The sequence below is a fragment of the Pempheris klunzingeri genome, chromosome 8, assembly GCF_042242105.1.
Source record: "Pempheris klunzingeri isolate RE-2024b chromosome 8, fPemKlu1.hap1, whole genome shotgun sequence".
NCBI classification, from domain to species: Eukaryota; Metazoa; Chordata; class Actinopteri; order Acropomatiformes; family Pempheridae; genus Pempheris; species Pempheris klunzingeri.
In genome coordinates this window covers 1,426,247-1,439,668 of record NC_092019.1, presented here as the reverse complement: position 1 = coordinate 1,439,668, position 13,422 = coordinate 1,426,247, and the positions used below count along the sequence as shown (strand labels likewise).

General features: G+C 42.3%; 1 protein-coding gene across 1 annotated transcript in view; it reads left to right on the top strand.

Moving 5' to 3' along the window:
• The window catches only part of LOC139205734 (CREB-regulated transcription coactivator 2), a 45,009-nt gene that overhangs the window by 19,071 nt on the left and 12,516 nt on the right, over positions 1-13,422 (top strand). Inside the window, exons 5-11 of the mRNA XM_070836029.1 lie at positions 2,775-2,843; positions 4,048-4,154; positions 5,683-5,709; positions 7,912-7,991; positions 8,146-8,195; positions 8,617-8,885; positions 13,243-13,422. The exon at positions 13,243-13,422 is cut by the window's right edge and continues 290 nt beyond it. Of these exons, the coding sequence (XP_070692130.1) occupies positions 2,775-2,843; positions 4,048-4,154; positions 5,683-5,709; positions 7,912-7,991; positions 8,146-8,195; positions 8,617-8,885; positions 13,243-13,422 (782 nt within the window). The remainder of the gene's footprint in view (positions 1-2,774; positions 2,844-4,047; positions 4,155-5,682; positions 5,710-7,911; positions 7,992-8,145; positions 8,196-8,616; positions 8,886-13,242) is intronic.

Sequence of the window (13,422 nt, the reverse complement as noted above, 5' to 3'; positions counted from 1 at the left end):
TTAAAACCATGTGCACTCTTACACACACGCAAATGCACACCCAAGTCCAGAGCAGGCAAAATGTCCTCACAATGGAGGAATGTTAGGATGTGTAAAACCATGTGCACACACACACACACACACACACACACACACACACACACACACACACACACACACTGACACACACAGATCCTAACTTTAACCTTAACCTAATTCTAAATTAACCCCTAAACCAAGACCCCTCAAACTTTTCAGCCTTTTTCAGTAGTGAGGTCCATGCAGAATGTCCTCACAATGCAGGAAGGTCCTCATAACACATGGTACATAAAACCATGTACACACACACACACACACACTTGCATATACAGAAAAATTCCCTAATCCTAACCTAAAATTAAATTTTATCTTAAAATTAAGTATTAACTCTAAAACGCCCCCAGTTTAAGTTGTGAGGACCAGTGAGGACCTCACACCGCGGTAGAAAACCAGATTTTGTCCTCATAACTATACAAAGACATATGTGCACACACACACACACACACACACACACACACCAGGCTGGAGAACGACCTCCAGCCATTTCCCAAAGTCTGTTTAGATTTGACTCACTTTGTCGGCTCGCCATCCGCAGAGTCTTTCTAAACACGGAGTTTTCTGGTAAAAACAGGCTTAGTTGTTGGAAAGTTTTGAGAGCGATCCCACCTGCACTTAGTCTTCAGTCGCCTGAGTTATTTGACACGTTTGTTTCTGGTTTGTTGAGGCTCGGACTGCTTTATTTCAAGAGCGGCGGAGTTTGTGGACAAAAAGTGAACAGAAGTGTGTTTCGTTCCAGCAGAGATTTGGTAACCGGTCATCCTGCCAGGTTGGAGGGTTTTAGTCAAAACAAAATGTGCCGTGCAGCTCTTGTAGCCGCAGCTCAGTTGGATTGAGATTGTTTGTGCTCTTCTTCTGTGGTGTTTGTGCCAGCTGGATGATATACGTCTGGAGTTATTCCACGTTTTTTCATAAAAATAAACAAATACTTCGAAAAGCCATCTGAGTTTGTGCTTGAAAGTCTCACTGCATTAGTGTAATAAATCGCTATCTGTCCGAATACTTTGATCTGTAGATAAAGAAATTAAATAAGCTTGATTGACAGCTGTAAGATGCTAGAAAACCTTGAAAATGCTCCTTGAGAACGCTTGAAAAATGCTTGAATTCGACTGTGGAAAAGGTGCAGTAAGTAGGTTTTATTACAGAAGCAGTCTGAAATCCTGTTTGAACTTCAGGATGACGTTTTAAGACTTTTGGTTTTACAGAAACACAAACTGCATTTAGAAAGAAAAGATCCGATCTTATCTTAAAATGGGATTTTAGCTATTAGCTTTTAGCTTCTGTATAGCGATGACAGTGACGATGGGGAAACAACACGATCGCAGAAATATTAGGATTGGAAGCCGCGAGATGACTCGTTTCACCCTCAGATAACACTTGGAAAGTCTAGAAGAGCAGCACGATTAAATAATTTTATATTCAAGTTAGCGGAGGGCTAACAGGAAGTTAGCTGGCCTGGCTGGTCTGAGACGTTAGTACGCCATCTAATAATCATTCAATAATAATCTAACAATCTTTTCTTGTCCACTGTAGCGAGCTAGCTAGCCGCTGACAAGTGAAGTCAGGCGTTGATGTTGATGTTGTAGATACAGGCATGACGGGACGAGTGCCGATTGAAGAGTCGAGTTGGGTTTCTTAAGATATGAGGTCTAAGATGGGTTAAGATAAAAGTTCATATTACTTGAAGCATGGTTGTTTGAGGTTCTTCTCCATAAAAAAAACACCTAAAAAATTCCATATCAGTTCAAGCCATCCCTGACGGGGAGCTGAAGCCGTCCTCCCTCTACTTGCTCTCTTGAAGCCACCAGACTCCACTGACAAAAGCACCATTTTACCTCAGAGAGCACAGGAGATTGAAGATCTACTGCCGCCTCGATCGGTTAGTTTCTGTGCACCATTGCGTGACTTTGGTGTTTTTAAAGGGTCAGTTCGGATCTAAACAAGTGTGTTAGTTTGTTAATCGCAGCAGCAGCAGACCAGCAACTCCCATGTTCTCTGAGGTAAAATTGCTGTTTTTGTCAATGGAGTCTGGTGTCTTTTGAAGAGAGTGAAGAAAAAGCAAAATGGCTTTAGTTTCCAGATGTAAACAGACCATTTCATACCTCTAGCACAGCCTGAAATGCATCATCTTTGTTATTAGAGTATATTTGATTGTATTTTGATTGTGTAAATGAATTCCTTATGTGGGCTTATGTTTGCATGCTTGAATTTCCCCTGGAGGGACAAATATTTAGAATTTTAACTTGAAATATGTGCAAAATTGTCACTTTTTTAGTTGATTTGTTAATGAACCACTTTGTGTTGAATCAAATATTGCATCATAATAGGGCTGAATCATATTGGTAGTAAGCCCACACGTGCATCTCAAATGTATCTGATCGTGTGAATTGCCTCGGCGATGAAGATGAGCAGATTAGCACTCGTTGAAAACACGTATTGATCGATTTTTAAGACACACAAAGAGACTCTGCGTTGGCATCACAGGCCTTCGTCGTTCACGTCAGGTGACACGTCAGCTTCCTTCTGCCCATCGCTCGCTGCCTCCATCTTCCTCCTTCCTTCGCTTGCGTTTGCTTTCCAACCCCACGCTCGTCTTCTTCGTCTTCTTCCTCTCCCGCCTATTTTTTTTTTTTTCCTCTTTTTCGATGTTCTTGCTCGGTGGAGGAAAATAACTTTTTGTTCTTGTCGATCATGAAAAGGAATTGGTCCGGAAACTTCCCCGGGGATAAAAGCCAGTTGTTTCGTCTCCCCACCACCGCACTCAACAGGTGAATCCTCCTCATCCTCTTCCTCCCTCTACCTCCCTTTAGTTCCTCCTGTCCTTCCTTCTGCTGGCCCATCTTCCAGCTCCCACCTTGAGAGGGGAACCAAGTTCTTAAATAAAAGGGTGAAAAATGTCCTGTCAAACTTCACTTTGGAAAATGTTATGTCTTTAGAGATTTAAACTTTTCAGCCTTTTAAACCATCCTCACTCTTTTCCTATAACTTTCTAAATTCTTCCTACATTGTCTATTTTATCCCTCTTTTTTACTTTAATCATTCTCGAGCTCTCTTCATCTCTCCACTCTCTGTTATCTGCATTATCGGAGCTCTAAAGAAAACTAACTCCGTCTGTTTGGACCACGAAAAGTAAACTGAAGCGTGACAGTTTAAGCAAAGAGGTCATTTTCTGTTGCAGACTCTTAACCAGAAACAGCTGTGTTATAGCTCAGATTGTTATTCTGACAGCATCATGGAAAGGATCCCTGCAGAGAGAGACCTGGAAGATCCTTTTGGTTTAACCACAAACAGCCGTTATATCACTCTCTGCACACACACCAGACTCCATTCACTAAAACAGGGATTTTAGGGAACAGGACACAGGAGCTGCTGCTCTGCTGCTGCCTCCATCAGTAAGATTTATTTGTGTGACTTTTGTGTTTTAAAGGGTTAGTTTTGATCCATCACAATATTTGCATAGCACATAATATATGCTAATTAACTGATGGAGGTTGTGGTAGACCAACAACTCCGGTGTGCTTCAAGGTAAAATTCCTGTTTTTATCAATGGAGTCTGGTGGCTTTGAATTGAATGAAATCAATTGTGTATGAACTGTGGGTCTTTTGGGAGTACCTCAGCACTGTTGGAGTCTGCACTAGTTAGTGTCTGAGATGCTTGAAATAATTGTTGTATTTCTTAACGTGCATATAAGTTGCTTCAAGTTTTTATTGGCCTAAACTAAGAGGTTACATTTTGTTTAGGAAGATTAAATGTGCTGCTCTCATGTGTGGGGGAGAAATAAAACATGTCAGCTGTTGTTGTCGGTGTTTTAACCTTGATATCTCGCTGTTTTGGAGGATGAAGACTCACCTGACCCTCAGCTTCTTCAGAAATCTTTTTTTTTTTTTTTCTCCTTGATTGTCGTCTCCTCCTCCTCCTCCTCCTCGCTCTCCCTGCAACCCTTAACACTTTATGTCTCTCGCCCCCCTCAGGACCAACTCTGACTCGGCCCTCCACACCAGTGTGATGAACCCTCCCTCAGGAGACCCCTTCACCACAGGAGGACCCACCCTCACCCCCCAGAGCAACAGACGCACCGGTGGGGCACCACTCTCGACGAAAACACTAACAATGAAATACACAACCTGCTCGGAAACATATAGAGCATTTAATGCCTGCTCTGTTATTTTAATAACTAGAATGACTCTCGGAGCAGTTCAGTTTATTTGAATGTTTTGGGTTAAAAATGACTGGTAGGTATAGAAATGGTGGGAGTCGGTCCAGTAGATCACCTAAACTGGCAGCCATGAAAAGGGCTGCAGTGTAATCCTTCTGGGTAACTTCACATGATTCAAGTAGAGCCACTAAAAGAGCTTGTTTGATCCACTGACAGGCTCGGAGTGTTATTATTATATAAGTGTGTGACAGCATCATGGAAAGGATCCCTACAGAGAGAGACCTGGAAGATCCTTTTGGTTTAACCACAAACAGCCGTTATATCGCTCTCTGCACACACACCAGACTACATTCACTAAAACAGGGATTTAACCTCAGAACACAGGAGTTGCTGGTGTACTGCTGCGTCGATCAATTAAGTAATTTTGGTGTTTTAAAGGATTAGTTTTGATTCAACACAATACTTTTGTAGCACATAATAACATAAACTAACCAATGGAGGCAGCAGTAGACAAGCAACTCCTGAGTACTGTGAGGTGAAAATTAAGGTTTTTGCAGATGGAGTCTGGTGATTTTGATAAAAGCGATATAGCAGCTGTTTCTGTTTTGATATGCAGCTCAGAGGAAACAAAGTGATTGAAGATAATTCCCAAATTCATTGTATGGCTCTGAGAAATTGTGTGGACATTGAGATTAATGGAAAATTGATCTGGTTGGACCAATGAGCAACATTTTGCTCTTCCGATGTAATTTGCGGTGTGTTGTCTGTATGTCAAATGATTATTAACTGTGACAGCGTGGACACAAAAGAAAGGGGTCCCATTACTGATCCCTGTGGGACGCCTCACCCAGATTTCATCTGGCAAACTCGGATTTTGAACAAACAGTTTTTCGGGTATAATATAAGTTCCTCCAAACTCACAAACTTTGCTAAAAAGTTTGATATCCTTAAGCTCATGCATGAATCAGCAACTGCATGCTCTGTCTGAGTTTGCTGGGTCGTTTAGGGGAAATGTCGCAGCATTTCCAGAACAGCAGCTTCATCTTTCTGGCTTATTCATGCAGTCGTGTGCAGAAAATGTTTGTGTTGAAGTTTGACTGAAGGAGAGTCAATCATCCACTATCGTCTGCCTGCAGCTGATTCATACGCAGCCTCTTCAAACCACAGTGACGTGAAGTGAAAATGGTGCGATGTCTCCGTCAGACGAGAGCACTCAGCGATGACTGTTTGTTTTTTGGTCTTTATTTTGGACGTGATGTAGCGACCTGCTCATTGTTAGAGTGACTTTTCTGGCCCGACACGTTTCCACACATTTCCTCAGGATAAAGATCTCAGTCCAAACAGGGTTTCCTCCGGCCTGGCAGCACAATCAGGATGTTCTGAATGTAAACTGAGGCCGATATTTCCCACTCAGTTAAAACCTGTTGTGTCTGTCTGTGTGATCCTGCAGGTCAGAGCGACGGAGAGGCCAGAAGAAGTGAGTCTCACGCACACACACACACACGCACTGCTGTCAGCTTTCAGGGCAGTTTCACATCATTGTTTTCAAATTCAGAAAGCACATTTCTGTGACTGTACGGAGGCTCGGAGATGCCTGGCTCACGTTGTGCAAAAAAAGAAAAACGTCTAGATCAGACATGTCAAACTCAAGGCGAGATCATTAAGAACTATTAAGAACGGCCCGTCGGTAAACAGCACTCCCGCCTCTCATACTACAAATCCCACAATGCACTGAACAGCTGCCGCGCTAGTCCTCGATCAGCGGATCAATGCATCGATCGGCACTTTTATAGCGACAATTCAGCCCCCAAAAAGTTTTACCTGTTTGTCTGTCGGAGGTAAAACCTGTGAGTCCTGTTTGTGGAGCTGTAATTAAAGAATATAAATATAAGACGACACTATGATACAAAACATGAGGATAAAAAAATTTGAATTAAAATTTTTATTTATTTTATTGAGGAAAAGTTGTTGAGTTTGTTTAAATTCATATTTCTGAATAAAATATATATTATTATATTATATACTATAATAAAATAGTCACTTTTAGACTCTTCACTAAATGTTGAGCCAGTTTGACCCCCCTGCTCTAGATTATGACTTCATGGCACATGCTTTGTTTTGGTACAGCATGGTATCGATCAGGGAACTTGCATGCAGATGAATAGTTGTCTTAATTTTTTTAATAACCTAGTTTGCACTAATGTAAAGTTTGAATATCAAGTGTCACCAGCAGTGTTTGGAATAATAGTTAATCTTCTGTTAACCATCTGATCTCCACACTGCTGTTTCTTCTTCGTTTCTTGGAGGACCTTCTTCTTCTTCATGTCCCTAAAATGTGTCCGACCTCAGCTAGAAGGTTCCAGAAGTCAGTGAAGCAGAATGAGTGAGAAAAGACTTCAGACTGGAGAAACATGGAGGAAATCCAGGACTCAGACATGTTGTTCATCAGAGGAGACTAAAGAAAGACAGAGAACATGTTGATCCAGAACAACAGTGGATGGAGAAACAGAAACTATATTTATATTTATTTGTTAAAGTGTTGAAGATACATGAAACATAAATGAATATATTAATTAACTGAATGTGTGTATTAAAGTGTATATCAACGATGAGGTTACACAAAGACTATTCAGAAAATTCAAAACCCAATAAATAGTCAGTTTTCTACAATTTCAGAAGAAGAAAAGCAGAAAATCCTGACTTTTAAGAAACTTTTTAGCATTTTTGCTTTGAACAAATAGTTTTCAGATTAATTATTGCTGGTTAATTTTGTGTGAGCCGACTCTGATTAATACAAGGAGCTTTTCAACTCTCCGTCTGTGAAACTCGCTGTGAAACGTGTGAGCGCAGATACGACCCTTTCTGTTTCTGCTCTGCCCGTGAATTGGCACGCCACAGCAGCGCTCCCCTGGGGCCTCTTTCGTGAAATCTGCAACCTGCAAACCTTTTGATTTGCAGCGTGACATCATTTCCCCTCTCGCTCTTTTTGAGACCAATCAAAACAAAAACCATCCGGGTAACCTAAACCCATGCAGGACTCCACAAGCATGTGTGAAACTCAGTATATGGCATGTGTCTTAAAGGAACAGTCAGTATTATTTGAAGTGTGGACGTACTGCTGTGGACGGGGGCAGCAGGAACACGGATTTTAAAAACCTTAAAAAATAAAATCAACATAATTTGACATGTATCATATAATTATAATATTTTCAGCGCTTTACATTTCATCAGACGGCCCTTTTTGATGGGGAACTGCAGAAGGTCTTTGTTCTATTCAAAGACACCAGACTCCATTGACAAAAACAGTGATTTTACCTCACAGGACACAGTGGTTTACTGGTCTACCGCAGCCTCGGTCGGTTAGTTTCTGTGTATTATTGTGTGATTTTGGTCTTTTAAAGGGTTAGCTCACATCCAAACTAGCGAATGTGGTTTGTTTATCAGGCAGCAGTAGACCAGCAACTCTCGTGTTCGGCGAGGTAAAATTGCAGTTTTTGTCAATGGAGTTTGGTGGCTTTGCAGAGAGCGAACAAAAAGCGAGCACAGCTTTAGTTCCTCAATTTAAATGGCTGTCAGAAATAATCACAAAGCTTGAAGCTGTATATCAGCTCTTTTTATATATGTGGCGATGAGGCTTCAACTCTTATTATATATGTTTACAAATGTTTTTGTCCCTCAGTGTTCCCGTACCCCGTCCCCCCCATCGAAGAGAACGTGTTGGATGAGGGGAAACTGCTCAAACCCTGGGACACCAAGAAGGTAACGACAAAACACACAAAACTGATTTATTCTTACTGTATTTTCCTGTTTCCTTGGCAATGCTTTATTTATTTATTCTTTTCATTTCTTGTATTATTACTGTACAGTCTGTAAAAACCTTGAGATTATTTTATTATAATTTTTCGTTCTTCAGTTGTCTCTTCTGTCGTCCCGACCCAAGTCCTGTGAAGTCCCCGGTATCAAGTAAGTGTAAAAACACACACACACACACACACACACACACACACACACACACACACACACACACACTCTGTACACACAACCTATCACACACTGCATTATGTCACAGCCACTTCCGGACATTTCTTTAGTGCGGCCTGAAATTCAATTCGTCATTTGAACGAGGGTTGTTTCAAAGGCTGGATTATTTTACTTCACACTCCCTGCAGGCAGTAATCACTCACCAGACAACAGAAAACCAGACAGGGTGCAGAGGAAAGTTCACATTGAGACGCTAAAATTAGGACAGTAGGAAGACGAGAAAGAGTTTTTGGAGAATTAGATATTTGAGGAGACATTTATGATATTTATCAGTCCTGAATGATTATTTGCCATCCTGTTTTTAAAGGGCAGGAAGATCTAAACCTCTTCTGTTTCTTCTCAGTATCTTTACGTCCCCGGAGCAGCCGTCCACGCCGATTCACGGCGTCCCTTCAGCCCTCAACACCGGCGGCTCGCTGCCCGACCTGTCCAGTCTCCACTTCCCCTCTCCGCTGCCCACGCCGCTCGACCAGGACGAGCCCGGCTACCCAGGATCCTCCTCTCTGAGCGGGGGGAGCAGCACGGGGAACCTGGCCTCCACCCTCACTCAGCTGGGTATCAATGCCGCCAACGCACAGGGAGGCAACGGCAACTTCCACCACCACACGCCAGGTACACACAAAGGCTGCAGCAGTGTGTGTGTTCGAAAACTGCTAATCTTAAACCTGTGCCATGGTAGGTACAAAAACTAGTGGAATGGGTCCAGTAGATCAGCCACTAGCTGAGAAACAGGCTGCAACGTGGTCCTTTGGGACAACTGCACCTGATCACAGTAGGTCCACTAAAAGAGCTTGTTTGATCCACTGACAGGCTCAGAGTGTTATTCTAAGTGTGTGACAGCATCATGGAAAGGATCCCTACAGAGAGAGACCTGGAAGATCCTTTTGGTTTAACCACAAACAGCACACACACCAGACTACATTCACTAAAACAGGGATTTTACAGGGGAGTTGCTGGTCTACTGCTGCCTCAGTCTGTTACTGTGTTGGTGTTATTGTGTGACTTGGGTGGTTGATACGGTTAGATCAGATGCAGCACAATATTTGTGTAACACATTAACATAAACAAACTGACTGATGGAGGCAGCAGCAGAGCAGCAGCTCCTGTGTCCTGTTCTCTAAAATCCCCGTTTTAGTGAATGTAGTCTGGTGTGTGTGCTGTTTGTGGTTAAACCAAAAGGATCTTCCAGGTCTCTCTCTGTAGGGATCCTTTCCATGATGCTGTCACACACTTAGAATAACACTCTGAGCCTGTCAGTGGATCAAACAAGCTCTTTTAGTGGACCTACTGTGATCAGGTGCAGTTGTCCCAAAGGATCACGTTGCAGCCATTGCAGCCCGTTTGGTGGCTGCTGGCTGAGGTGATCTACTGGACCAGTTCCAACACTTTTACTACCTACCCAAAATATGTAAAAATGGGGCTCAGGTTTAAAATACCAGAATAATTTTTTACAGTCAGTGCAAATATCGGCATCAGTAGCTATCAAATGTGCATTTGGACTTGATAAACACGTAAGTGAAGCTGTCCTGTAACCAAACAGCAACGGTTCCATCCTTTAGCAGCAGCTGTTGGTCCTGCTGAAGCGTCTTTCTTGGGAAAGATACCAACCTGCCTGCCGGCTCAGTTGTTGTAAATCAAAGCCTCAGCTAAGTGACTAATGTGAAGGTTAGCGGAGGAAGTATGTGGGTGAGAGCGATTGATATAAAACGAAGGGGGATGTACGATGAGGCAGCGCTCTAAATTTAGCCTCAGAGGGAGAGAAGAGGGAGTTTTTTTTTTTTTTAAAAAAGTTCATGGGTGGAAGCGCAGTCGGAAAATGTAGACGTGTTTTATCGTTCTTTTGAGGTGACTATACCAACCACAGGCAGGAAGCTGCTGTCAGCTCAACCTCAGGCTGCAGCCCGTCTCTCCAAACCTGAGTGTGGATCGTCATGCTGTGTTCACAAGGTTCACAAACCGACGGACACACACCTGCAGCCATAAGGGGAAGGCCAAGCCGAAAACCCAGAGCTGTCAGCGTTTACTTTGAATGTGTGACACAAATGGGAAATGTGGAAGTGTGATAACCATGAGCGTGTGACACTGCTTTCAAGTTTAACTAGTGCTTTAATTTAAAGGATAACTCCAGTGTTTTTTAAACCTGCTCCCCATTTTTTTTTACATGTTTTGGACTCAAAATTAGTTGTAGGCACAAGGTGTTGGATTTAACCTCAGCCAGCAGCCGAGAAACAGGCCACAACGTGATCCTTTGGGACAACTGCACCTGATCACAGTAGGTCCACTAAAAGAGCTTGTTTGATCCACGGACAGGCTCAGAGTGTTATTCTAAGTGTGTGACAGCATCATGGAAAGGATCCCTACAGAGAGAGACCTGGAAGATCCTTTTGGTTTAACCACAAACAGCCGTTATATCGCTCTCTGCACACACACCAGACTACATTCACAAAAATGGTAATTTTACCTTGCAGAGCACAGGAGTTGCTGCCTCCATCCGTTCATTTGTTTGTGTTATTGTGTGTTACATAAATATTGTATTGCATCCAAACTAACCCTTTAGAACACCAGTCACACAATAACACAAACAAACGTAAGAAATTAAAGCAGCAGCAGACCAGCAACTCCCCTGTAAAATTACTGTTTTTGTCAATGGAATCTGGTGGCTTGGAAGAGAGTGATATAATGGCTGTTTCTGGTTAAACAATAAAGTGTGTGACAACAATAAGGAAAGGATCCTTTTTTAAAACCACAAACAGTCATTATATAACACTCTTCAGAGCCACCAAATTCTATTGACAAAAACAGTAATTTTAACTTGCAGAACACAAGAGTTGCTGGTCTGCTGCTCGTTTGTTTGTGTGACTGTGGTGTTTTAAAGGGTTAGGTTAGATCCAACACAATATTTATGTATCGCACACCATAGCGCAAACAAACTAACCAATTGTGGCAGCAGCAGAGCAGCAACTCCTGTGTTCTGTGAGGTAAAATGATGATGTTTTTGTGAATGGAGTCTGGTGTGTTTGAGGAGAGAACGGCTGTTTGTGGTCAAACCAAATCAATCAGACACTGTGAATAACAGTCGGTGGCAAAAACAAGCACTTTTATTGGACCAATTGATCTTTAATGTGCTAATAAAATAGATTGCAGATTTTTATCAATGCTGTGTTTCTTGGCAGGAGCACGTTTTGTGTTCCCTGTGATGATTTTGGTCTCAAACCAGGTCAGAGAGCAGATGTGAAACGCTGACTGTAGATGCACGCGACCTACTGCGGGTGTATACAAAGAAGTGGAGCACTGAGGGAGGGAGGACGGAGGTGGGAGGTTGTGTGTGAGGTCAGACGGAGCTGATGTTTTCACCTGCTCAGATCACCTGGGGACGAGCTGATTCCCCCACCAGACATGAAGTGTGTGTTTTTAACTGAAGCCACAGAGACAAAGCGAGGGAGAGGGTTCATACTCCTGTAGTTCTCGTTGCTTAGTGAAGATTCACGTGAGGAGTTTTGTTCCACACTGACACACTTTGATTGCCTGTTGTTTTATTATGATACAGCCGTACGTTTTATTTGTTTTTACTTCTTTTCATAGTTAAATAATGGCATGAACGTCTTTGTCTGGGGAGGTGTGTTCGTATAAGCAACTCAATGTGGCTAGTAGGTGAGCAGCTAAAGGTTTTTCTTTTATGAAATGATCAGTTTGCTCTATAAAATACCAGACAAAGGTCACGGAGGAGGAAAGAAACCAGAAAATATTTGCATTTAAGGAGCTGGAATAAGAGAATATTCACTTTCTTTTCTTGAGAATTACTCAAATCAAAATAGTTGGCAGTTAATTTTATAGATGACAACTAACCTTGTGAAGTCTGAGTATTTTCCACTGCATGTCTATGGAAACAGCACAGTCATACCTGTAGATAGAAGAAACATTGAGTTTCTTTGATAATTTACTTTATAAAGTTTGAAGAAAAAGGTGGAATATCAGCAGTACTGGGGTAAAACCAGAGGGCATCACATTAAAAACTATTTACACTTGTGCAACCTCTTTCAAAGATATCTGTCCGTCCGCTTCTTCCTTCTGAAAATCGGTCAGTGATTTGCTGGATTTTTGTCATGTGACTGCTGGTCTCAGCCGGGTCATTCAACGGGTCATCCCATTTGTGCTGAGGACGGCAGATTTATTTAGCCACCAGATTTCATTGACAAAAGCGGTAATTTTACAGGAGAGTTTCTGATCTCCCGCTGCCTCGATCTGTTAGTTGATTTGAGTGATTGTGTGACTTTAAAGAGTTAAGTTCAGATGCAACGCAGTATTTGTGTAACACACAATGTCACAAACAAACTGATCGTGGCGGCAGTAGACCAGCAGCTCCTGCTCTCTGTGAGGTAAAATTGCTGTTTTTCTCAATGGAATTTGGTGGCTTTGACAAGATTTTCTTTTAAGTGAGACATAAAGTGACTTGATCAAAACATCTTAGATTTGGTTCTTTTTCCTGACGAAACTGTTTAGCGCTCATTATAATTTCCACTTTTTAAAGTTTCCAATAAATTATAACTTGTTGCTGGTTTTATGTTTGAGAGGGTTCATCAATTAATAGCTGCTGCTCAATAAGTGAACCTTTCACATTAGAATAAATCATGGATTCATTTTGTGACTCCTTGTGCTGCTTTTAACATATTTCATTATTCGTCCTGCTGAAGGTCGCTCTGCAGGGACGGCAGCTTGATTCAGGCTTCGTACGTAGTCATGAAAGTTGAATGCACTCCTTTTAAAAATGCTTGTTTTTATAATGTAATCTGGTGTTTCATCTACAGAATCACTCGTGTAAAGCAAAAACCATTTAGTATTTGAAATCAAATGGTCCAGGCTTCATATTAGATCAGATAGATTCACATAGACGTGTCTAATCTGACAGGTCTGATTAGTGCTCCGACGATCAATGAATCGATGAACTGATTACTGATTTTTGCCTCCTCAGGTCTGCTGGCGTCTCTACAGAGCACGCTCAGTAACCCCTCCCTGCAGTCGTCGCTAAGCAACCCCAACATCCAGTCGTCGCTCAGCAGCCACTCCTTTTCCAACTCTCTGAGCTCCGCCTCCTTACACTCGTCGCTCAGCAACCCCTCGCTGCAGTCGTCCCTCAGCTCCTCCCCCTCCC